The sequence below is a fragment of the Elgaria multicarinata genome, chromosome 9, assembly GCF_023053635.1.
Source record: "Elgaria multicarinata webbii isolate HBS135686 ecotype San Diego chromosome 9, rElgMul1.1.pri, whole genome shotgun sequence".
Lineage (NCBI taxonomy): Eukaryota > Metazoa > Chordata > Lepidosauria > Squamata > Anguidae > Elgaria > Elgaria multicarinata.
In genome coordinates, this window is record NC_086179.1 from 29,810,732 (window position 1) to 29,835,613 (window position 24,882).

At 40.2% G+C, this 24,882-nt stretch overlaps 2 protein-coding genes across 3 annotated transcripts; one reads left to right on the plus strand and one right to left on the minus strand.

Moving 5' to 3' along the window:
* Positions 1-4,677: 4,677 nt before the first annotated feature.
* On the plus strand, positions 4,678-15,551 carry TMEM263 (transmembrane protein 263). Its single transcript, XM_063133430.1, has 5 exons — positions 4,678-4,914; positions 6,962-7,009; positions 7,767-7,839; positions 11,714-11,783; positions 13,709-15,551. The coding sequence occupies exons 4-5, from the start codon at positions 11,720-11,722 to the stop codon at positions 13,993-13,995; spliced, it is 351 nt and encodes a 116-aa protein (XP_062989500.1). The 5' UTR covers positions 4,678-4,914; positions 6,962-7,009; positions 7,767-7,839; positions 11,714-11,719; the 3' UTR covers positions 13,996-15,551.
* Positions 15,552-18,682: 3,131 nt separating this feature from the next.
* On the minus strand, positions 18,683-24,071 carry MTERF2 (mitochondrial transcription termination factor 2). 2 transcript variants are annotated; one of them, XM_063133432.1, is made up of 2 exons: positions 23,703-24,071; positions 18,683-21,391 (listed from the first exon to the last, which is right to left on the minus strand). In XM_063133432.1, the coding sequence occupies exon 2, from the start codon at positions 21,354-21,356 to the stop codon at positions 20,184-20,186; it is 1,173 nt and encodes a 390-aa protein (XP_062989502.1). In that variant the 5' UTR covers positions 21,357-21,391; positions 23,703-24,071; the 3' UTR covers positions 18,683-20,183. The 2 variants fall into 2 exon arrangements, with proteins under 2 accessions (XP_062989502.1, XP_062989501.1); XM_063133431.1 differs by having other exon boundaries at positions 23,683-24,071.
* Between the last annotated feature and the right edge of the window lie 811 nt (positions 24,072-24,882).

Consider the following 24,882-nt stretch of genomic DNA (forward strand, 5'->3'; position numbering starts at 1 on the left):
ACTCTGTATAATTCCGTGAATAAGGTAGGGTGATGGCACAATAAAACCTCTGTATGGAAGCACCCTGAGACAGTAAAAGAGCCCCAGGGCATCAATTTCCTTCATGGTTTCAGGCTACTCAACAAGAAGTGAAGTGTTACAAGGAAGGTGTTTCAGCAAAGAGCTAGAAGAGGAATCTCCAAAGACAAGGATCTGTAGTGGCTGTCAGAACTAATAGCTCCTACAGTTGAACAGAGGTCTTTGGACTTATAGTGCCTCACTTCCAAGTTAACGTGTGAACTGTGCCTTTATAGGATTGTATTCCATAGTAAATATAGTTAAAATTGAAGTTTAACATTGGGATTCACTGACATAGTGCCTTGTGCATTGTTGGCTTTACTCTAATAAAAGAGTAAAGTGACATTTCAAGGCAAAGGCTGCAATCCTATATCATGGAAGCAAGCACAACTAAACTCATTTGGATATACTTCTCAGTAGGTATGTACAAGATGGCACTATGAAACAATGATAACCCTATCTAAGATAACAACAGCCTATGCAAGACTCTAATTAGTTTGTTAATATATGACCTGTGTGAAGTACTAAAAAGCTTTTGGTTGCAACCCTGTACAAAGTTATGCATATTTAAATTCCACTGATTGTAGAGGGACTTGGGTGTATGTAACCAGGAATAGGTATGGGCAGCTATTTGATTGAAGTTATTAAATCTGGCTCATATCTGCACCAGTAAATAGCTTTTCTTTCTATACACTTTCTATTGCGATGATTTGGAGCTAGGAATCATCTCACTCTTCTAAGACAAAATCCATAGCATACTTATAATGTTTGCAACACCTAGGCAATTGTGCTTCTAACTTGTCATTCAAGGGGGTAAAAATAGAATAACTGCAATCTCTCATTTTACCAAAAGTTTGACCATGCTGGTATCTAAACTTGCTGCACTGAAAGCTAGATTATAATAAGTCTAGAACATTTATTTATTTATGAAATTTCTTGCCCACTTTTCATTATAACATAATTCCAAAGCAGGGTACAAGCAGTACAACACAGTAAAATAATACAACATTGACAAAAACATAAACAGGCGAGAAAAGTAACAGATATATTATAGTTTACACGATGCAGCAAAAGAAAAGTGAGGAAGAATTTTTTTAAAAAATGCCGTGAACTTTTTGAAGCAAAGTTGTTGCTAAGTTAAAGAAATCTTAGTTCTTTAGTTAATAAAAATCATGTAATTAACAGATCAATTAAATTAGCATATGTATGACATCAAGGATTCTGATGAGCCCAGTACCTCTTTCCAATAGTAGCCAGCTGTTCCAAGAAGCCCACAAGCAGGGCTCAAAGCCCTAGTCCATTGTTTGCCAATAGGTTTTACCAATGGCAGCAGCAGACCCCACCCCCAAATGGGTATAAGAAGTTTAGGGCCCCTGAACCTGTTCATTCAGAGCAATGTGACTTATGCTGCTCCTTTTTTCCTATTGCTCTGATTTATTTATTTTTAACTTTGTGGGCGGACAGGGTATTTTGTGTTTGTTTTATCCTTTTTCTGCTACCCCAAGGTTTTTATAACTACACAGGCTGAAGGTTTGGCTATTTCTATTTCAGGAATTTCTCCTCTCTCCCTGAAAAAGGTATGGGCTCTCTGTTCCAGTACATGATGCATCTGTACCTATCAGGGTCACAGAAATGTGACCTTGGTAGAACTAAACTAGCTTTCCCCAACCTGGTGCCTTCCAGACATATTAGAGTACTACTCCCATCATTCCCCAGCCAGTATAACCATGGGCATCTGGAGGGGATCAGGTTAGGGAAAAGTTGACTAAACATTTGCATGTTGGCTTGGGGCTGAGGGGTGCCTGATTAATGACAACTGTTTCAATAATTGAGCTACACAATTAATTAATTTAATACACTAAATAAGAGCCTATCAAACCAAAGACCTATATAATCAAGCATTCTGTTCTCAAAGTAGCCAACCAAATGCCTAGGGGAAGTTCATAAAACTTGCCTTTAGGAGGAAAATAAACAAAGTGCATGTTTATGTCTCAGCTCCAAGCAGTCCTGTGGACAGCATGTTTCTTTGATGATTCCAGTCTTGTTTCTCATCCGGCTCCAAGAAATAGGGCTTATCTAAATGACTAATTTATTGCACACTTGTGATTTCCTACTCACGGAAGTTTTCAGGTCCATTACACAACGGTGCCACAACCAGCACATCTCCCATCCTAGCTTCTGGAAAGAACCACAGATAATGTGGTAATACCTGGAAAAAGTGGGATCTTCCTGTGTATAAACTCAGAGTTGTGCAATAATTCCACCACTATATGGCACTGTCTCGATGGAAGTGAACGGAGCACAGAGAAAGAAAGAGGAAGTATTCAATTCAAACCACACGGCTGCCCACATAATTGAGCAGACTGTAATCCCAGAAAGAAAGCAGAAGCAGAAATCCCTGGTAAGACCGAGAGGGTTTTTTTTTCAAAATGTAGAGAAGCTCATACATTAATTTAGTATTTCTGGTGATGTTTCTTGCACAGAGTCTGACTGAGGATGGCTTTCTGCTAATTTCTTGTCTTTCTTGGTGGCTTTCTACATTGTCAGGGACCACTATGCTCACCAGACACTGGCCAAAAGTGTAACCTGGCCCAAGCTCTCTCCCCTATTTATTTTTAATTGTCTGTTCACTAGGGGTGTTTTCTTTAAAAACAAAAACTGATGATCCTAGCTCTAAGCTATTCTGGAGACCATACACACCAAGGGTGCTTCCAGACTGAGGTCTTCTAGTACTAGTATTTAGAAGGTATCATTCAGCTAAGGAGAAAAAATGAACATGGGGGGAACAACACACAGGGTAAAGAGCAGGGGGGGAATGACACAGGGTTAAGAGCAGAAGACGTCTGGAAACACCAACACCACCCATAACATTTTGTGAATGAGGCAGGGTAATGGCATGATAAAAACCTTGTCTGTTGCTATTAGCCATATGAACCAGTAAGATTGACCAGGCAGGCACAGCTGGAAGCACCCACATCTGGATTGCAGGGATCATCACCAGTCCTCGAAATGATTCATTGCTGAATGTGCCCTAAGAGAAAGAAATTAGTAATGTTAAGAGTACAAACCAGTGCCATGCAAACTAATAGCTACCAGGAGGAGGGCTTTCTCCGTTGTGGCTCCCTGGCTGTGGAATGAGCTCCCCAGAAAGGTCTGCCTGGCGCCTACACTGTATTCCTTTCGTCGCTAGCTGAAGACCTTTTTATTCTCTCAGTATTTTAACAACTAATTTTAACTTACACTTAAATTTTTACTGTTTTAATTCTGTATTTTAATCTTATATCAACTTCTGCTGCGTGGTTTTATCCTGGTTGTGCTTTTTATACTGTATTTTGTATTTGTGCTTTTAGATTGTTGGTTGTTTTATTATGTTCTTCATGGTTTAAGTTTTTGTGAACCGCCCAGACAGCTTCAGCTATTGGGCACTATAAAAATGTAATAAATAAATAATATGCCTGGAACAGGCTGCCAACTGTTTCCAAAGGGTAGCTGGGTTAGTCTATTGCAGTATAACTAACACAGTCGTGTGGGACCTTAAAGATGGACAAATTTATTCTGGCATAAACTTTCATGGACTAGTCATCAGATGCATGGCGTAATGTGGAGAGTTTCAGGTGTATAAGGTGGTAGAGGGAGAGGAAGACTAGTAGTGAAATCAGAAGGAAATTAAATACAAAAATGCAAAAAGTGACAATCACTTCAGGTTGCAGTTGTTTCGGATAACACAAACACCCTATCTCCCTCCTTCAGAACTTGTACCCAAAGGTTGCAAATTTTGATGGGTATTGCTGCTGAAATAAATTCTAAATTCTCATTGTTCGGCTAGATTGTTCCTACTTATAAGCTGTTGTACATGGGGTGGGGACCACTTACTGGCTACTGCACAATCAGCAATCACAGGCCAGAGTCACTTTTCTCTGATTTTCTCCTTCCCCACCAGCAACTTTCAATAGCAAATATACTTATATTAGGGTATTGTGCGTACATCATTAATGAGAAGCTACAATGGTGCTATATGCCTCCTATCATTTCTAACTTTTTGAGGAAACAGAACATTCTGTAATTTTAAATATTTGTCAATATCTTCAATGTTATTTAATGATTGTTTGTACAACACTTGGGACAAGTTCCCCTATTTCCAAATCCTAGTTAGGAGTACTGGCAAGAACTTCATGTGAGCACAATGAAGTTGCCTCCTCCCACCCCTTTTCTTTTCTTTTTTACTGGCAGCCGGGTTCTTGGTGTCTAGCAATTGCAGGCAGAAAGTCAACAGGTGCTGCTTTCCCTGTCATTGCCTCTCCATGGAAGAAATGGCTGTGCCTGTGGAATTTCTGACTCAGATGCAGCACAAGAACCCTTACCTGAGGGGAAAAGTTGACAACTATAATAAACCAGTCAGAGACCATTGTTGACTTCTGTATCCATTAATCTGCCATTATACCTTACAGCCAGTGTCAGGTACTGACGGAAAGAGAAGGACTGGGGGGAATGAACTGCGTGTGTCTGTACTTGCGAATGCCTGTTGTCAGCCTGCCTTTATACGTGATTCCTTAGCATCTGTCAGGGGTGAGGGGGAGCCTGAGGAGAAACGGAGGCCCTCGAACGCGTAGACGGGCCTGGGCCTAGACTGAAGCGCCTGCGCGCCCCTCCGAGCGGCGGGGGGCGCTGGGGGACGGCCTGAGGCGGGTTCTTCGGGCGGAGACAGGGCGAGGTGCGTAGGGCGCCACGTCGGCAGGCACTGAAGGAGCAGCCTGCCGCCAGAGACGCTCGGAGTTGGCTTCGCGATTCGGGGGCTGCCGACGGAGCCCTCAGCCAGACTGACCCGAGCGGTGAGGAGAAAGCGAGACACCCACGGAGGTGAGCGGGAGACGCGGCCTATTCGGCCCCCCTCTGCGGGGAGGGAGGACTCAAGCATCTTCCCCACCCCCTGGCCTCCTGTGAGGAGGAGGAAGAAGGAGAAGAGAGGGTGGGAGTAAGCAGACCTCGCCAGTGCGAACCCCTCCCCGCCTTGGGCCCCCAACTCATTAGAGGGCCGAGGAGGGGGGGTCTCCTGACGACCCACACCAGGGGACGCTGGGGGACGGCGCAGGGGGGAGATGGGTGGCCTGCATTTAAGGGGGTGGCATTTAATGGGTGGCAATCAAGGGTGGCTTCGGAAGGCGCGGGCATAACTGTTTGGGAGGGGCGGGTGGGTGGTTTAATTTGCCTGAGGGAGTCCGGTTTTTGTATGAGGAGACACTCTGCGCTTATTTCTCTGTGTATAGCTTTAGGGATCTAAAAAGGAAACGGAGGGTTGGGGGACGGAGTCTTAAGAGCCTTCTATTTCAATTCGCAAAAATAAAGAAATGGAGCTTTGCCTAGGAGGAGCTGTTGTTCCTTCTTGTGCTTAAAATGGTTTACGCAGAGCAACCCTGTGCATGTTTTCTCAGATGTAAGTCCCGCTGTGTGTTCAGTGGAGCTTACTGCCAGGTAAGCGTACAGGAGGTTAAAGCAGAAATCTAAAATGGCCAAACATGCAGACATCGCAGAGTGTTTAAGCCTAATGTCTGTGTGAGTGAGTACTTGCACGTATCAAAGGCTCCCAATAATGTGGCATAAAGACAGTCACCATAAAAAGATATCCACCAGCTTTCCCTTGAGAGCCTGTTTCTGCAGAACTGTTTACGGCTTTGATGGAGCCAAGCAAGCTAATATGTCGACGGCCTTTCTTTTCCATTTAATTTACCCATTAGAAGCCAAGCAAGCTAGCTTGCTAGTACTCCAGAGTAAAAATGACCCGAGGACTATAAACGAAGGGATGTGTGTAGGTTGTTAAGGTAGGAAGGCAGGAGTTGGCAGTGTTTTCTGGCTGGAGACATTTAAAACAGCACTGTGTTCAACGTGGAAGAGCCCTTTAGGAGGCGGGGAAAGAGTCCAGGCAGCACGTCAACAGCAGTATGGCTCTAGGTTACATCCCTGCCACTCTTGCCACGTCACTGCTGCGATCCATCAATTAACTCCCTCTTTGTCTCTGTAGGATTCCTATTTACAGCTTCATGTAACAGAAGCATTTATGCCCCAAACTACTACTTCCATAGACCTACCTCTTTAAGTTTTCCCGCAGGATGCTTTCTTCCAGTCTCTGGTGGGAGGAGGAGGATTATTTTCAATGTAAAGTAATGATTACTTGAATTGGTGCAGAATAGAATATCCCTCTACTCATGAGGTGGGAATTATCTTTCCCAGACAGTAGTACAGAGCCAGAAGGGTGTATTGCTGCACCCCTCTGCCTCAACCCACTGTGCTTTATAGTAATAGACATTGTCTAGAGTGTTGCATATAAAATCCCAAAAGAGATGTAAAGCAAGGAAATATCTCAAACTCCGTGGAAACATTGTTTCTATTATGAGAACTGGGCATTTTTTATTTTATAATAATTTGAATAAAATTTGGTAGAATTCTACAGGGCATGGACAGATTTGGCCAACAGATCCCCCATTACCCAACACTGCCCAATTGTTTCTTAGAAGATGGAGAACAAAATAATTAGAAGAAATATACTGTCACCTGTTTTCAGATCTTAGTTTTCGGTTTACTGGAGGCTTCTTATGTTACACTTAATTGTCTTGATAAAATAATGAGTTGGAGAAATGCTGTATTTTACTTGTCCTGGTACCAAGAATATAATTGGGCCCACAATCGCTTTGTTCATCAAAGCAGTGCTGTCAGAATATCTTCCAACTGTAGTTAACCAGAAAGCCTTTCTTAGATGTTTGAAGCTTTGCATTAATTATGATTCTTTATGAACCACACAAATAACTTGAATTTCCCCAGGTCATTGTGTGTTGCAGCTGAGAATTAATTTACAGTGGCACCCTGAGAAGTCTGTTGTGTATAAATGTTAATAAGCATGTTACTCTCTTAGGTTTTACATAGAAAATCACAGTGGGACTTGTGAATGCTGTAACAGTTGGTAAGTATTTCTCTCCCTCTCTCTATCTCTATCTCTACATTGTTAGTAAACAACTGAGTGTGCTGTATGTGAACATTGAGAGGAGCCTAAATGGGGGTGGAGAAGGATAAAGGAAGAGAGGATACTTGTCAATGGTAGAGATCACCTACCTCTATAGAAAAAGTATTGGGGAAAGGAAAACAACACCCCCAACCTAAAAACTGGCCTAGTATGAGAGTTGCAAATGTGTACTTCCATCAGCAGCCAGAGAATATCTCCACCAATACACAGCTTTGCAAAAGCACACAACTTCAATTGGCATAGTTGGGAGAGACTAAAGCAGACTATCCACACCCTCAGCTAAGTTTGAGATGGGAAAAACAAGTTATTCCCCCTTCTCCCGCCCCATTTGAAAATAAATCTTTTTAAAAAATTTCTGAATGTATTCCAAAGTGGTAGTGGCAACATACAAACCTCCTGATGGAGAGGTCATGCAGCACAGGCACGACTACATTCTGTCTAGAAAATTGTTGCAGTAGTGTTCTGGGTTCCAGGAACTATTAGAAATATTATTCCCAGGAATGCTGGCATCCTTAGTAAGGATGTGGGAACCTGCTGCAGTACCATTCTAGAAGATAATGGAGACAACATTCCTTTTCTTCTGGAAATCTCATAGATGATAAATATCACTAGACATGTGCTAGTGCTACATTATTTTCTGTTAACTTGCACTAATGTTTGTTTCCTCCTGAAACTTACAACTAGTTTATTATTGTAGATGTCATTTAATTGGAAGAAAAAAGAGAAGTTGTACTTGGGGTCTTGAAGGTATACAGCAAGCCATTATATAGGTATGTATGTGGGGGATAATACATTTAAATTAGTGTTATTTGTTTCAGTCTATAATGATGCAGTTTGGGGCAGAAGGTAGATCTCCAGATATTTTGGATGTCAGCTCCTAGTAGTCAGGAATGTTGGCAGTTGAAGTCAAAAACATCTGGAGATCTACTTTCTTCCCATTCCTGAATTAGGCTACATGTTAGCTGCTTTATTTCAATATTTTAATTATATGTAACCTGTATTTGTATTAAAAGCTTGAAGTAGGAAGCATGCCAGCCCTGTTAAAATTATAGAAATGTTGTCATTGATTTTAGAAGATAGATTGCAGATAATGAATAACAGTAAAAAGAAAATCCTGATGCTCAACATCTTGATTTGTCCTTGCAGTGGTAAATATTCCTGTCCTTTTGTATCTCCAAAGCATTGGTTATAAAAGCTTTGTAAATGTCAGTTTGTTGCCTGATAAATTCCCGAGAGAAGGTTTACCCTAAAGAAAATAATTCATTTTAATAAAGCTGATAGGGCAATGGAGAGAAGAGGGTTATTTGTAAATCCGCTTTCAGCCTTTGTTAATTCATGTCATCATGAATATGTACACACACTTGATACTTCTAAAATAGCAGCTTCCGAAAAGCGATTTAAAACTACTTTACACTAAGGACAAGAAGTGGAGGCTAATGCTCTATCCAATTAAATCTGTAAGACCCCAAGTGTCTCCTCCTCCCTCCCAATCCCCTTTCCTTTTGTGTCATGTCTTTTAGATTGTAAGCCTGTGGGCAGGGACTGTCAAGAAATACTTTTGTAAGCCGCCGTGAGAGCCTTTTTTGGCTGAATGGCGGCATAAAAATCCTTAAATAAATAAATAGGAGGTATGTGGCTGTTCAAACTGGAATCTGACCAGGAGGGTAGTGTTAGTGCCACATCTCTTGGCAAAATATCATATGATATTGATTGCCCTAATTAGGGGCCATGAATGACTTCAGCAGAGCAATGTGGCCCACAGGCCATTATTGAAGTAAGTCTGTTATAAGGTATTACCTGGCAGCTTTCGTAATCCTTCTACATGGTAAACTATTGTAGCCTGAAGGCAGGCTTCTGCCTTCATGACACTTCTGATACCATTATCTTAAACACACTTACTATGAAATAAAACCTACTTACTACAACAGCAGATATATTTAGTATCATGATATAGTTAAAGTCACCCTTAGATTTAAATATATTTGTCACATTAAAATAACAAGCAGTAAGTAAAGTGCTGGATAGCTAAAAGATGTCCCTTTTAATTGATGAATCTTTGCCCTTTATGATCTTATCATGCTGATTTTATACTTCACATTAATATCCTGCCAAAGGCCAAAGTTCAATTCATTAGTTCAGCATTTTTCAAGGGCTGCAATGTATTTTTTTGTGATGGCAGGCTAGTAAAGAACATACTTGCAATATTGCTTTGTTCATGCTTTTTCTAATCATTTTATATCAAAACTCTTGATAATAGAGCCTCAGCTCTTTACAATTTGTTGAAATAATAATAATAATAATAATAATAATTATTATTATTTATTGCATTTACATCCTGCCTTTCTTCCTCCAAGGAACCCAAGGTGGCGTACATAAGCCGCCTCCTCTGCTCCATTTTACCTTCACAACAACAACCCTGTGAGGTAGGTTGGGCTGAGAGTCTGTAACTGGCCCAAAGTCACCCAGTGAGCTTCCATGGCTGAGTAGGGACTAGAACCCGGATCTTCAGACTCCCAGTCCAACACTTTAGCCACTACACCACACTAGCTATATGAATACCTGGCATTAAATATGAGATGTTCCAGTATCCAGGGATTCACCAGTTTGGTAGCCAACAAGGCTCTGCTTTCTCACTTCTTTTTGCATCTGCTGCCTGATAAGGGGTGTTGTTGTTTTTGAAGGGGGGCACAGGAACTGTGTGTATGCATGTGTGTATATACCACACCCTTACCTTCCAAACCATGACACTGATGCTGTGCTCAAGCACAATGTGACCTAGTCCCTATTTGTAAAGTACACACTCTACTTCCTTGGGCTGCCATTACCTTTTTGAAAGCTAGATGCTTCCACTGCTGGTTGCCAGAACTAAATGTATTGTTGCCCTTGTTGATTATACATGTGGATCCCTGCTACTCTGGCTACACATCCAATTTTATTGTTAGAAAGAAAACCTTGTTTTCAGCATAACTTTTGCAACATTTTTGTTAAATTGTAAGGAAACATTCCTGCACAAACTAACAAATCAGCTTACTGGACAGGTGGTCTTGAATAGAGTGCTAATACTTGGAGTTTGATTTACAGCTGAGTTAAGACAGACGCATCTAAATATAGAATTAATATTGTCTGACCTGTAGTAAGGGAGGCTGTTAGAAATTTTTCAACATGCAATTATAACTCATGACAGTAACATACAGTTTCCAAAAAGTAAGACAAGCTACTTCTCCCTCAGTTATGGAGCTGATTTGTGGCAGCCCTTCCTTGTTGGAGTTTGGATGACTTCCCAAGAAGTAGCTTTTATTTTTACCAATTCAATAGCTATCGTTTTTCAAAGAACAGATTCTGCTTAGCCTCATGAGTTCAAGCCAGAGCATTAATAGTTTAACTAACATGGACTCTTCATAGCTAATTTTCAGACATCCTATGCTGGATGTATATTTTGCCTGGCACTTCACATACGACTCTCCTGCAAATTTTGCATTAAATAATCTGTATTTGTCACTCTGATTTTTTATAAAAGAAGTTTATCTTAACTATAAATGCTATGTTATAGATCTTACTTTGTTTCCTCCTAAGATTTGTTTCTAGTATTTTCTGAATTTAAAAATCATTGTAAAAATTTTAATACCATGGTGTAGGACCCTTTTCTTCAATAGTTGGCTCATATACGTCACATAGACCCACCAAGCCTCTCCAAACAGCTCTGCCTTTTCCTATATTTGTACTTATCTCTATTGCTTAGTGTGGCTGCTGGTACACTATTCTTAACTTTCATGTTTCCTGCCAATAATATTCGTGTATCTGAGCTAAAGTTATTTTTTCCTCATCTACTATCCCTATATTCCATAAATTTTCATTCCATTCAACTAGAACTTGCAACCAGGGGCTGCTGGAAAAAGAGACTGAGACTGGGTTCAGACAATACGATAACCAATGGTGATTTAAATAGTCGACGGTTGGTTATTTAACCCACCATAAGTTATGATGTTGTATGGAGGGAGCTTTTTAAACAACCATTGGTTATTTGGCTGAAATAACCAACACAAATAACCAACACTGTGCAGAGTTGGTTGTTTGAACCACCATTGGTTATTGTGTTGTGTGGAGGGCACCGTTGGTTATTTCATCAGCCACAGAGTCACAAGGCAAGAGTGGTCAAAGTGGTGGCTGCCACCCTAGCCCAGCTGGCAGGATAGATTTTTGACAGCAACAGTTGATGGGATAGTCGTGGGAGGACTGAGACAACTGAGCATGGAGTAATAGTCAACTCAATGCTGATCCTAATCCACATCATGGTTATTATCATGTTGTGTGGGGAATACCTCCTAGAGAAACAACTGTTGAGTTGTTTAAAACCCCGCTATTGACTATCGTGTTGTCTGAATGCAGCCTGAAACTTGTATGTTTGTATTTAACACAAAAAATGGCATTGGCAGTTCTGATACATTAGTTCATAGTGCCTGTGTAAAATCATATTTTGAGATTTTGGACTGACATCCCAGTTGGTATACATATTCATTGGCAGGTGTATCATTTGTTAGAATTAAAGTGTACCTTTTTCTAACAGGAGGTGGATAGGTGAGAGATGGACTTCTTAAAAGCCTGTGCCTATATAGTATATAAGATTTCTGTTTCTTTATTTTTTAGGCAATAATGAACCAAACGGATAAAACTGAACAAGATGTTCCCCCATATCTTAATGATGAGCCACCAGAAGGTAAATTTCAATAGCAGGTTTATTGTAGTTCTGTAAGGTAAAATGTCTTCTTACGGTACAATGCATGAGTATTTGTTCAGGCCTACCTTATTAAATGGATTTCTCATAGCTGTTAGTCCTGAGGAATCAATTCATGCAGGGTGAAGGCTGGAATGTAGTCCTTCTATCCATTGAAATTATTTAGTAATTGGTTAATTATTTTCCCTTTAACTAATTTCAAGACTAAAACTGACTTTGTAAAGAAAATTACTTGAAAAATACTTTTTGCTCAATTTTATTGAGGATAGAATACGTAAAATATTGTCTTTCCAATTGAGTGGGATTTAGGGAGGGTAATATTTGGTATTAGCATACTAAAGCTGCAATCCTATACCAACTTGCCTGGGAGTAAGCCTCATTGAACTCTGTAGAATTATTTCTGAGTAGACATGTGTAGGATTGCTGGTCATAAACTGTTATGGGTGCTGGTCATAAAAATGACCCTATATGGGAATATTTTAAAGACATTCCCTCTATAGGTTAAAAAAAAAACCATGCTCTCTCTCTCTCTCTCTCAATACAAATAGGTGCAAAGCCTACTTTTAAGAACAAAACATTGTAAAATTTACTTTAAATTTTACTCTTTAATACTTTGTTTAGCTGTAAATTAACATGGGTAAGATGTCAGAATTTCCACCATCATTCAGGAAATAATACATTAAAAAAATTCAATGGGAAAATTAATTCAAATCAGTGATTTAAATCGACCTTTTTGCTTGCCTTGATTTTAACCAATCATCTATGCTTATGACATCCTATTATATTAGTACTCCTTGGCATGCTACCTAGTCAAGACTTTCACATCTCTATTGTATAGGTTGCAGATCTGAAATTATTTATCCAGTTCTCCCACATGGTAGTATCCAGCAGACTTCCAGAGTTAGTGCTAATGACATTGTGGTAGCATAAACCAACACCTGCACAACATAACTAGCACAATGGGGGAAAGTGGTGATTTGTCAACAAATCTCAGGGACACAGTAGCAAAAAAGGGATTTTGTTTTCCAAAACAAGGCATATGCCTTTTTAAAAGAAAAACAATCCCTTTTTTCTACCATGCATTCATCATTTTTTCCTATTGTGCTAGTTACATTGTGCAAGCCTTGGTTTACTCTAGTACAACATCATTACTGCTAGTGCCGGGACACTGTTGGATACTATCCATTGCGAACATTGGCTGATTGTACATATTTTGCTAAAAATGTAAATGATGAGGTTCTGTGATACACCTGAGCAATGTTAATGTTTTGAAGAGAAGATGGAACAAAATGCTTATTTATATATGATCATCATTTTAATTCGTTTTAATTTGTATTTTATATCATGTTTTTATACTGTTTGTTTTACACTTTGAATTGTTTTAGTTTTTGTAAACCGCCCAGGGAGCTTCGGCTATTGGGCGGTATAAAAATGCAATAAATAATAATAATAATTTTAAAAATAACAGATTCTGAAGATGTTCAGATACACACCCAAATCAAAATTCAAAGGTTGCAGGATTCCTTAGTGTAAATTCAAACATGAGTTCTAAACTCAGTGTTTGGTTAGAAGGAATCTGCTATCAACTGCTGAAAAGTTTTGAGACTGTTGGAATTTGTGTTATCTTTTGCCTAAATAAACTCTACTCTTAAACTTTTTATTGTATGTGTAGTAGAAGACTGGAGTCAAGAGACAAAAATATGATAAAGGGAAAAACTCTATAGGAAGTTTAGTAAGTACCAAAAATGAAAAACAAAATCAAGTTTGCAGCAATGGTATCCCCCACCCCAAACACACACGCAAACACAAAAAATGACTATAGTACACATGAAGAATGGCATACCAGAGTATTATATCTGGTTTTACACTTTTAAATGAGTTCTGAACGTTTTACTCTCTTTCCTTAGATGCGTTAAAAGATCATCCACAGCAGCAGCCTGGCATGCTTTCTCGTGTGACCGGTGGCCTCTTCAGCATAACAAAAGGAGCTGTTGGTGCCACAATTGGTGGTGTAGCATGGATAGGAGGGAAAAGTTTCGAAGTGACCAAAACCGCAGTAACAGCTGTGCCTTCTATGGGAGTAGGATTAGTTAAAGGAAGTGTTTCAGTTGTGACAGGAGGTGTTACAGCTGTAGGATCTGCTATCTCAAGCAAAGTGCCTTTAACAGGGAAGAAAAAAGATAAGTCTGATTAAGAAAGAGACTGAGGCCAGTTTGTCAAGGACATTGCCTGTGCAGCTTTGGAATCTGCAAAGATTTGGACTGTTACAAAGCCACAGGTTTTAAGATGCATCTAAAGAGCTGTATGAATATTTTTCACCTGAAAGGACAGAAGCAGCATGGTGTCACAGTATCTAAAACTTTATAAATTTCTTCAAGCACTCATCTGGTGAAATGTTACACTTGATACGTACCTAATCAAGTACATGAATCTGAAGGGATAGCTCACATTTGAATATTAATTCCCTGTAGATCTTCTTGCAGTTTTGAACTAAAAATGTGAAAAAGTGAAGCAAATAGTTAAGCATTTTGAAGTTCTGTTGGTTCCAAGGGGAGGGATTTAAATATGTGCTCCTTTTAAAATCAATTGAACATGAAAGTGCTTAAATATTGGCTGGATCATGCCCTTAGTTGGTAGCCTCTGCAGTATCATAAATATATTGATGTTCTAGCTACAAGTCTATGGTTTCTGTATTTTCTTGGATAAGGAATCATTGAACTGCCTAAAGGGTTTCATATATCTTTGCTTTTTGAAACTATTTTTATACACAGTCTAAACTCTTTGAATGGTGACTGCTGTCAGAAGCGTGTGTGTGTGTGTGTATGTGTATAGACGTATCCTATATCAACTCAATCATTCATGCCTTATGGTGAAAAACAATCTATTTTTACTTAGAAAATCTATAAAGATGTTGTAATGTCCCTCATTTCAATGCAGTCTGTGGAAGAAGCTTTACACTTTTAAAAAACAACAACTTGATACTGATACTGACTGCTAAATCTCAGGTGTAGCTGACTGGTACCCACTTCTCACCTATAAAATGAAAAAAAAAAGTGCTGTTAGATAGTTTAAACTGACATGTAAGTCCAAGTTTACAGTTCACACAATATTGGATAGTGTTAAGTTCTAGAATAAAAACACTTCTCTGTGGCTTCTAGGCCAACTAAACAAATGACTCTAAAATCTGCTTCTTGAACACAGGGCACAAATCCAGCAACCATTGTACTACATATCAATATCATTTTAGTGGGTGAAAATTGAATAGAGACTGTGTAGTAGCAGTTGTTGATGGATTGGACTTCTCATTATTTTCAGTATGAGAACATAAAGAACTTTCTAGCATTTACCTCAACAGGTAGGTTTGCTGAAGATGAAAGAAAACACAAATGGCATCCAAGACTGACAATGATAAAAGCAGAGATTAAAAATAACTAGGCGACCTGCGTAGAAATCAATTTAATGCATACATTTTCAAGGTTTCCTGAGCGGGTTGTAGATGGGTGACTTGTTCTCTTGCTTCTAATCCATAAACTCCAAAGTAGACCTACTCTAATCAGTAGGTTCTACTGTAGGTTAATTGAGTTTATGCCTTGTGAGTTTCATTTTGAAGCTCTGAAGTTCTTCAGCATGTTCTTGTTGACTTTGTAGCATTTTTGGTAGCCCGTAAAAGATGGCTGAAGTTCACATGAATATTCTGTATGCAGTATTTCCTAAAACGTGTGTGTTGAAATAAAAGGAAAAATGTAAGCATCTGAGCTTGGTCAAAATGGCTCTGATTATAAAGGGTAGATTAATGGGTGGTGTCTTTTTGTAAAACTGATTACCAAGTTATCATTTGTCTAAAATTACTATTCTGGTTACTAGAGGTTTGTAAATTAAACCATGTGATAAGTGATTGTGGTGTTGCCATTTGTACTTCAGCTGCCAAGGGAAAGGTCCATAGTTAAGGCTAGAGCACATGCTATGGATGCACAGGGTCTCTGGTTTAACTCTTGGCATATCTTGTTAAAAAGGATATTGGACAGCAAGATTGGAAATACCAATCATAGCAGATAACGCTCGGCTAGATCAGGAGTGGGCAATACACAAACGACTAGCAGCCCCTGCTGCCCTCCATCAAATTCACATCTTTTTAAAGGAAAAAGATTATTTATTTATTTATTATTTTATTAAATTTATATACCGCCCCACAGCCGAAGCTCTCTGGGCGGTTTACAACAATTAAAAATGGTAAACGTTAAAAGTATACAAAATTTAAAAACCATCAAAAACATAAAAACAGTATGAAAACAACAGTATCCATTTAAAAACAACAATTCTGGGGTCTATTAAAAGCAAACTTAACGTTGTTAAATGCTGTTAAAATGCCTAGGAGAAGAGAAAAGTCTTGACCTGGTGCCAAAAAGATAACAATGTTGGCTCCAGGTGAGCCTCATCGGGGAGATCATTCCAGTCGGGGGGCAACCACTGAAAAGGCCCTCTCCCTTGTTGCCATCCTCGAAGCTTCCCTTGGAGTAGGCACTCAGAGGAGGACCTTAGATATTGAGCGCAGTGTATGGGTAGGTTCATGTCGGGAGAGGCGTTCCATCAGGTATTGCGGTCCCAAGCCATGAGGGGCTTTATAGGTTAAAACCAGCACCTTGAATTGGGCTCGGAAACATATAGGCAGCCAATGCAAGCGGGCCAGAATCGGTGTTATATGCTCAAACCTCCCTATTCCAGCTATCAATCTGGCTGCCGCATTTTGCACAAGCTGCAGCTTCCGGACCGTCTTCAAAGGCTGCCCATGTAGAGGGCATTGCAGTAATCTAATTTGGGAGTTAGCAAAGTATGGACAACTGAAGCTAGGTTATCCCTGTCCAGATAGGGGCGTAGCTGGGCCACCAACCGGAGTTGGTAGAAAGCACTCCGTGCCACCGAGGCCACCTGAGCCTCAAGTGACAAAGATGGTTCTAGGAGAACCCCCAAGCTACGGACCTGCTCCTTCAGGGGGAGTGCAACCCCATCCAGAACCGGTTGAACGCCTCCCATCCGATCAGAGGAACCACCCACCAGCAGCATCTCAGTCTTGTCTGGATTGAGTTTCAGTTTATTAGCCCTCATCCAGTCCATTGTCCACCAAAGATGGTGTCTATAGCACTATAGAATGGCAAAGGGGCCAAATTTAGGTTAAAGCAAGTGACCCTTTTGTTGCTCCACAGCACTACAGGTACCATCCCATCCCACCCCACCTTATGAAGTGTGGCAAAAATGGCTCCCGGTCCTCCTGCCATTGACAACTGCTGGGCTTAATGGGAAAATGGTCTGGTAGTATAAGGTAGCTTTATATGTTCATAAGAACAACCTTTTAAGACTATTTCTATGATCCAAATCGCCTGTAAAAGATGAAATAGAACGTGAATTATTGAAGTTACCCCAGCCAAGAAATTCATTACTGCTATTTTCTGAACAAGGTGGGTTTTGGGGTATGTGTTTTTGTGGAAGCTGTATTAAACCAAGCGGCAAAGGACTGTAATAAGAATATGCCTGTATCTGCGAACACATAAGACTCTTAATATAGGATGCCTTGACAAACACAAATGTCATTCATAGATGCAGTTATTCAACTGTTCCCTAATTAGACATAATAGATAGTATGCAAATTATGTTGGCCTAGTGGAAACTATGTTCCAAACTATGGGCAAAAGGAGAATCCAACTAAAGTTGCAGTTGCGCATTATGTCTGTACCATCCTGTTGTACAGTGCTCTACAACAGGTTATGCATTATGCTTGTGCAACCCAATGCACAACCAAATCTGCAACCAGTTTTGCAGGCATAATGCACAATGCTTGCCCAGCAGAAAGATTTGAGAGCTCCACTAGTGCTATTTGAGTTTGCGGGATACCATTGGATGCTACCTATATGGATTTCTGAAAACATACATTAAAGCAAACAGTTTAGCCTTTTATTATAAATGCTTTACAAAGATCCTTGAGTGTCTTACAGAATTAGGAAGAGATAAGTTAATTTTAACTGAACGGTTTGTATATGAATTGTATTATTTCTAGAATGGTTAGCCAGAGTGAGACTAAGGCCACAGCTAGACCTAAGGTTTATCCTGGGATCATCCAGGGTTCACCCCTGCCTGAGCACTGGATTCCCTGTGTGTCACCTAGATGAACAGGTTTGACCCCTGGACGATCCAGGGATAAACCTTAGGTCTAGCTATGGCCTAAGGCATAAAATTATATTTAGATTTATAATAATGTAGAAATGGTAGTTTAAGGTAAAAAAAAATTCAACTGAAGCTCGAGTCTTAAACTGTGTAAATTAGAAGCTGTGATTAGGATTTAGTGTTTCCTGGTCCAGTTAGGGAGCTCTATCATATGCAGAATAGCGGGGCTGATCTAGAAGCGTCCTATCCATTGCTATGTTGAGACTTGCTTACCTGTTCATCCCCTGGGTTGAGCTTAGAAGAAAAGAACAGTGTTTTACAACTTTGTAGCAAAAGCTGGTTGATTGACCTGTGATGTCATCAGGAAACCCAGTCCCTGGAATAGTTTTGAATCTTCGTTTGAGTTGTTAAAGTGAGTAATGGATAAATTCATAAATATTCATGTTTTTAAAATTAAGAAAAAGGAAGACGGCATCTTTGAATTTGGGTGGGGTGAGGGAAAGGCTGGCAGCTGAATCAGCATTTGATTTGCCAGCATGTTTGTCAATAATCAAAGTTGCAAAGTCATTAAAGCTAGGCATGGTAGTATATATTATGTTAGAGCCATCAAACAAGTTAAGTCTTAAAAGACAAGATTACACAGCTAACTTTCTAGAATTTATTTAGACATACTCTGTCCCAAAAGCACACAGGCTTGTAGACAGAAATGTTGTAGGGAGGGGACAAAGAATATTGCAGAACTGGCAGAATGTAAATGCAGATAGCCTAAAAATTATTTATTTTTATTACTATTTAATGAACAATTGGGCACAATATTGTGTGTGTGCTTTTCTTTTATCTCAACAAACAAAAGGGATTGTGACCAGATGCCCAAGTATTAGGCCAGAAAGAATTGTTATTTTGCTCTATAGAGTACATTGTTTGCAAGGCTAGGTTATAACGTGATAGAAATAAAATGTTTTTTAAAAAACAGGCTAGAAATAATGCAGGAACTCAACCAAATTACTCTTTTAGAATCCCCCTTATCCGCTTAATACTGAGCACTTAAAAACATTCCCAACCCAAATGGTTAAAAAGATCCTCACTGCACTAAACCAGATAGGGTATAATCCCACCTTAGACATTACGTTTGCCTTTTAGTAGTCATACAAGCATGGCTTTTTTGTGCTGAGTAGCTCAGCTGTTGACACCATGTGCATTAAGTAGCCCCTCTCCCTGGCATCCATGCATTTAATGTGAATGTCTGCAGGGGGGGCTTTGCATGTACATCTGTACATACAAAGGCTTCCATGTGGCCTTGAACATGGAGTTCTAGGTCACGTGTAAGTCTCCATGCAACATTGTATGCCCAGAGGACCCCTCTGCACACATTTGTAAGGCTGCCCAGGGAAGGGCTACATGAAGCACATAATACCAGGGCAAAATTATTCAGTACAGCCATGCTCTCTATGCTCAATTAAAAACCTAAGAGGGCTATTTTCAAGAAGTGCCCTAAATTGACAGGAACTACAGATAGATCCTGCATACAGATCCTGCATTAATAGGATATGAGCACAGACTAAGGGTCCAGCATATTTTGTTCTCAAAATACCCGATGAAGTCTTAATTTTAAATGTCCCAGTTATGGAGTATGCATTATAATTTTAACTAATGCTGGCTGCAACTTGCTTTTGTTAATAAAAATAGCCATGATTTTGTTATAAAAATAGTTCTAACTGTTGCCCCGCTGGTTAAGACTCATGACACAGTCAGTGCCCCTGTTATTATTTTTTACAACTTCAACTATAAAAGTTAGAAAAGTTATTTTTATAATCAAAAGGGGGGGAGCCAGGGAGGTTGATCAAAAGGTAGGGCGCCAAAATCCAAGAGACACCCCCCCCTAGTATACTAAGAAATGTGGAACTCCTAATAAAAGAAAACTTAACATTATGGAATCATGGAACCACAGGGCTATTTCCATAACATCAACAGACTAAAAGCAGCACAATGCTCTATAACTGCTTTATTTTTCTGTTGATACAGTAAACTTGATATCGGTAATACAACTAAATCCATTATCATTAAAAGTTCCTCGTAAGTTGGTGTCCAACTTAAGTTGAGGAGCAAGTCCTGAATAAAAATCCACTTTGTGAGTACAAGTTAGGTCCAATTTATTCCAGTTGTGAAATATGAATAAGTACCCTTTTCCACTCTCCCGATTAGTATTGTTTAAGCAGGTTTTGAAAATTAATCTTCAATTTTTAAAGGAGCAACTGGATTAAATATTGGTCTCTCCCTTTTTGCTTGTATCTTTCCATAAGTAGCCTCAAAATCTTTTCTTGTCCCATTCAAATATTCTAGAGTTCTACTTTTTAGATTGTATCCTATAGCATCTAATTTTTTTAACCTGTATTGCACTATTTCAGTTGACAGTTCTAACACTGCAGGTGTCTCTTTAATTTGGTGTACAGAAATTCCCACCTTCAGCAATTCCTCTAGTCTTTCTTCCAGAACTGGAACTGAATAGTAGAGAAGGGCAGGGCATCTTATTATTAGCTCTTTTAATTCTTGATCACTACACTTGAAAATATTCTTTGAGAACAATAGGCTCTTCTGCATAGTGCTAGGGTTAAGGTGAAAAATAAACCCCTTCAGCTTGGACAGCAGACTTAAAACTTCTGAATCCTTGAATTTGTTCTTAAGAAACCCTAGGTTCTCTTCGACAGTGGCAGAACTATTTAACAAAATAAACGGATTTTGACTTAGCAACTTTAGTAGCCAGTTCTTCATATTCTCCTGCGAACCACCTAGCTTTAGATAGTTACTTTGCAGGGTTTCTATCATATGCTTGTTCTTTGCAACAGGGTTGTAAAAAATATTTGATGCACTTGTTAGAAGCCTGCTGATAATCGTATTCTTCAGTCCCAAATCTTTAAATAATCTAACATTGGCTTTCCTATTTTCATAATGTTCAACTGTAAAAAAAGAATCTGGAAACCGTTTTATTAATTCGACTAATTGTTTTTCATTTTGGCAAACAGATAACCACAGATCTCTTTGACAACTGATATCTTTAGGGCTACAGAGGATTGCTTCAGGACAGCGTTCAAAAATATACGCCACAGAACTCCCATCAGCTCCCATTTCTTGCAAAATCTTAGCTGTTTCTTCGACATATGTCATCTCTTTTGAGAGCACCCATGGCTTAAGCCTTCGGATCTTCTTGATATCCACAGATAACATAGAGAGGCTTTCTACAGTGGCTTTGTTCTCTTCTGAAATGACATCAGTTGTGTATCTGAAATGCTGTAAAAAGTTGTTCTTTCTTTGACTCCAAAAGGATGAAAGAGCGGGTAACGACATGCGAGGCTGAGATTTAGCAAAAAAATGCATGAATACATTTGGAGTAGCAAGGGCCATTTCACTTTGTAATTCAGCACTATATTCAAAAAGTCCTGTAAGAATCAAAGTATAAAATATATTAATGTTCAAACTATGTTTGCTATGTTCAAACGTAAGCAAATGCACGAAAACTGAATCTGGGTGCTTCCAGACGGGCAGCTCCTAGTGCTACAATCAAAAGACATTGTGCAGCTATTCCTCTTCAATGGTTTTATTTTTGTTTTGGTTTTTTGTGGAACGAAAAAAGATGGAAGAAACCATGAGAAAACACAGAAGGGTTACAAGTGGAAAGAGACATCATCTGACCTCCCATAAAATTCTATGAATGAGGCAGAGCAATTACATGATCTGAGGTTTTTTTTTCACATAGCGCATTATTCAACTATGTAATTTGCCACCCCAAGATGTAGTGATGGCCACCAACTCAGATGGGTTTAAAAGGGCATTAGACCAATTCATGGAAGATAAGGCTATCAATTCCTACTAGACATAATAGCTCTTTATTACCTCCAGTATCAGAGGCCTCTCAACCAATTGCTGGGGAACCTGAAGGTGAGGATGTTGTTATACTCATGCCCTCCTTTGGGGGATTCCCATTGGTGCATTTGGTTGGCTGCTATGGGAACAGAATTCTGGACTAGATAGGCCTCTGGCTGATCCAGCATAGCTGTTCTTATGTTCTTAAGCCTTGCCTGAAAGCATCCCTTGTCGCTTTTTAATGGAAGCACTTTTTCTTATTTTACACAGATTTTCAAATCTCTGCCCCTGTTCAACAACAGTCTTTCAGAACATAAGCAAGCCTTACTTTGTGGCAATTGCATTTAAATTAACATTTGGAAAGTGGGACACACACTGTGAAGAATTTTCCACTTTGTTTCCGTCACATATGGATGATAAGCAAGTGTAAAACAGTAGCAGAATGTATGTTAGTAGGTCAACAGCAGACTCACGACAAAATAAGGAGTGGAAGTAGTACACAATGTTAACACAACCAATGCAATGTAATTGGGCACATTGCTGCTGGGCCCCATTACTTCCTGGATTCCACAGGCCTTCTCACTGACTGGCTGTATGACTGAGTTAAACTCGTGCATGCTTTGGCAGCCAGTGAAGTTGACCAACAGGACTGAGGCTGGGAAGGCAGTAGTAGCAACCTTTCTTGCTGCACCAGGTGTCTTCTAGAGCTGGGCCAGGCAAATTTCAGGTTTGCAGGATCTACTTGGTGTAATGTTTTGTTTAACTAGAACTTAAGACCAACCAGCTGGAGTCAGGTCCAAAAGACAGACACTTAAAATTAAAGAATTCTGAGCCCAAGAATTTCCTTTAATCAAAAGAACTGGCCTGAGCTCACAGCCTTTCTATACCTTACCACAGTCCACTCCTGGTTACCCTATGCTTCTTTTTATTTAATTTCAGGAGTATAGTTGTAGTCATTTGGTTGTTGGTATTGTTGCACTATTGGGAGTAAGAAATCTCAGAAATTGACCAGTAGATTCTGAACTACTTTTTGCCCACCACTGTTCTACAGGTTGCAATCTTGCAACCTTCGTTCCTTTCTCCCAACAGCTGTTAAATCTGTTCCTTGTTTTCGCTTTGCTTTTTAAAAGTGGACTCAACCTCCCTTGTTAACATTTCAAAGCCTTGCTTTTCTTTAGCTTTCTGTCTTTTTTGCCATTCAGCAGGTGTGCCCTCACTGCCCTGTAAACACCATGATGGCAGAAGCTGCACTAGCAGGCTTTCCTTCTGCCTGGAAGATAAAGGAACAGAAGCCCTGTGCCTATTGCGGTAGTCACTCTTGCTTAATCCAAAGGCAGGCAAGATGTTGGAATGCAACTCCCATTAGCTCTAGCCAGCATAGCCAATAGCTCAGCCAAGAGAACCTTAGTGATAGGCCCTAGCACTTGAAGATAACACTGAAAAGAGAGCAAGCACATGCATATTTCGCTTAACACTGCTAGAAAACTACAGCAACCTGTTTTGTAGGGCTTCTGGGTGGGAGCAATAGGTTTTTAAGTAGCCACTCTTTTTCCCCTGGAAGGGCTTAATCGCTGTCTTGAATAAGATGGCAGACATATGTTCAACAGGTGCAGCTTTCCCCATTACTATGCCAGCAAAGCTAATGCCAGAGTAACTGCTGGAGAGACATAGAATCTCTCCCCGCCGCAGACACACTTAAAGTAGAAACCGTTTTAAAACAACAGAGTCCAGTCCTGCAGTACTTTAATGGCTACCAAATGTATCTGGCATGAACTTTCACTGGACAGCTCCATGATAATACTCAAAAGTGGGCTTGGGCTGCAACCCCATGCACATTTACTTGAGAGTAATGCCCCGTTGAACTCACTGGGAGGATCCAGAACTGACTTAAGAAAGGGGCTGTACAGCTGGACTTCTTCGTTTTAAGGCTGGCTTAGGCGTTGGCCCTGGAGTCCGCCCCTTCCGACGTGAGATAATACTTGCGAAGTTAATGTCGCCATGGCCGAAGGTGCAGGATGATGGGCTCTCGCTCTCTCACCACTCGGCCTCTGCCCCGCCGCCGTACCGAGGCCAGGACGCCCGTTACCCTTGGCTAATGACCTTGCAGTGCCCTGACTCGCCTCCCCAATGCAGACCCATCCCAGAAGCTCCGTGACTGCAGCGTAGGAAGGAACCGCGGCGTCTTTCCCGAGGCGGCAGGGGCAGGAATGAAACAAGCCGCCCGCTCAACAGCCACCACCCGGACAGGCTTCTTGGCCGTACCAATGTGCCAGCCGGGGGAGGACGAGCGTGTAATGATGGTGGAGCAAACCATTTTCATTTCCAACTCAGCTTGGTTGCTGTGGGAAACAAGGAGAAGATAATAAAACACAAAACAAAATGGGTTGTGTGTATGTCTCTCGTGTGCGTGCGTGCGTGTATAAAAAGGGACTAACACAGGATTTAACGAGATTGGTTAAATCGGAATTGCATCCAAACTCATACATTTTGATCGCATTTTAGTCATCAACGAACGATTCTGCCATCGCGTTTTCTCAGATTTCTCCACAAAATAACCGCAAAGGACATAAATTGCAAAATTGTTTACAAGTGTTCCAAGATATTGCACTCGGATGGATGGGTTACTCGTATTTATGACACGCCTAAGAAATTCATAGGGGATCCTACAAACATTTTTTTAAACAAAAGCAGATAAAAAATAATAACGCAATAATATTTAACGAATGCTCTTAAGTGTTGTCAGGTCCCGGAGGACATTTCTGTGTGCACATTTACTTGGAAGTAAACTCCATTGAACTCAATAACACTATAAGTATTTCTATACTGCTCTTCAATAATATTCCTAGGGCTGCGGTTCACCAAAAAAAAGGGGGGCGCAATACTAGGCAAGTTTATACAGGAAAAAAGTCCTACAACTCCCAGCATTCTCTTGTCAGCCATGCTGGCTGGGGGAATGCTAGGAGTTGTAGGACTTTTTTTCATAGGATTACAATTGCCGTCATTGTTGGACACTCCTTGAGGGCGTGGCTACAGCGGCTACCATGAGGAGCGTCTGTGACCGCACCAC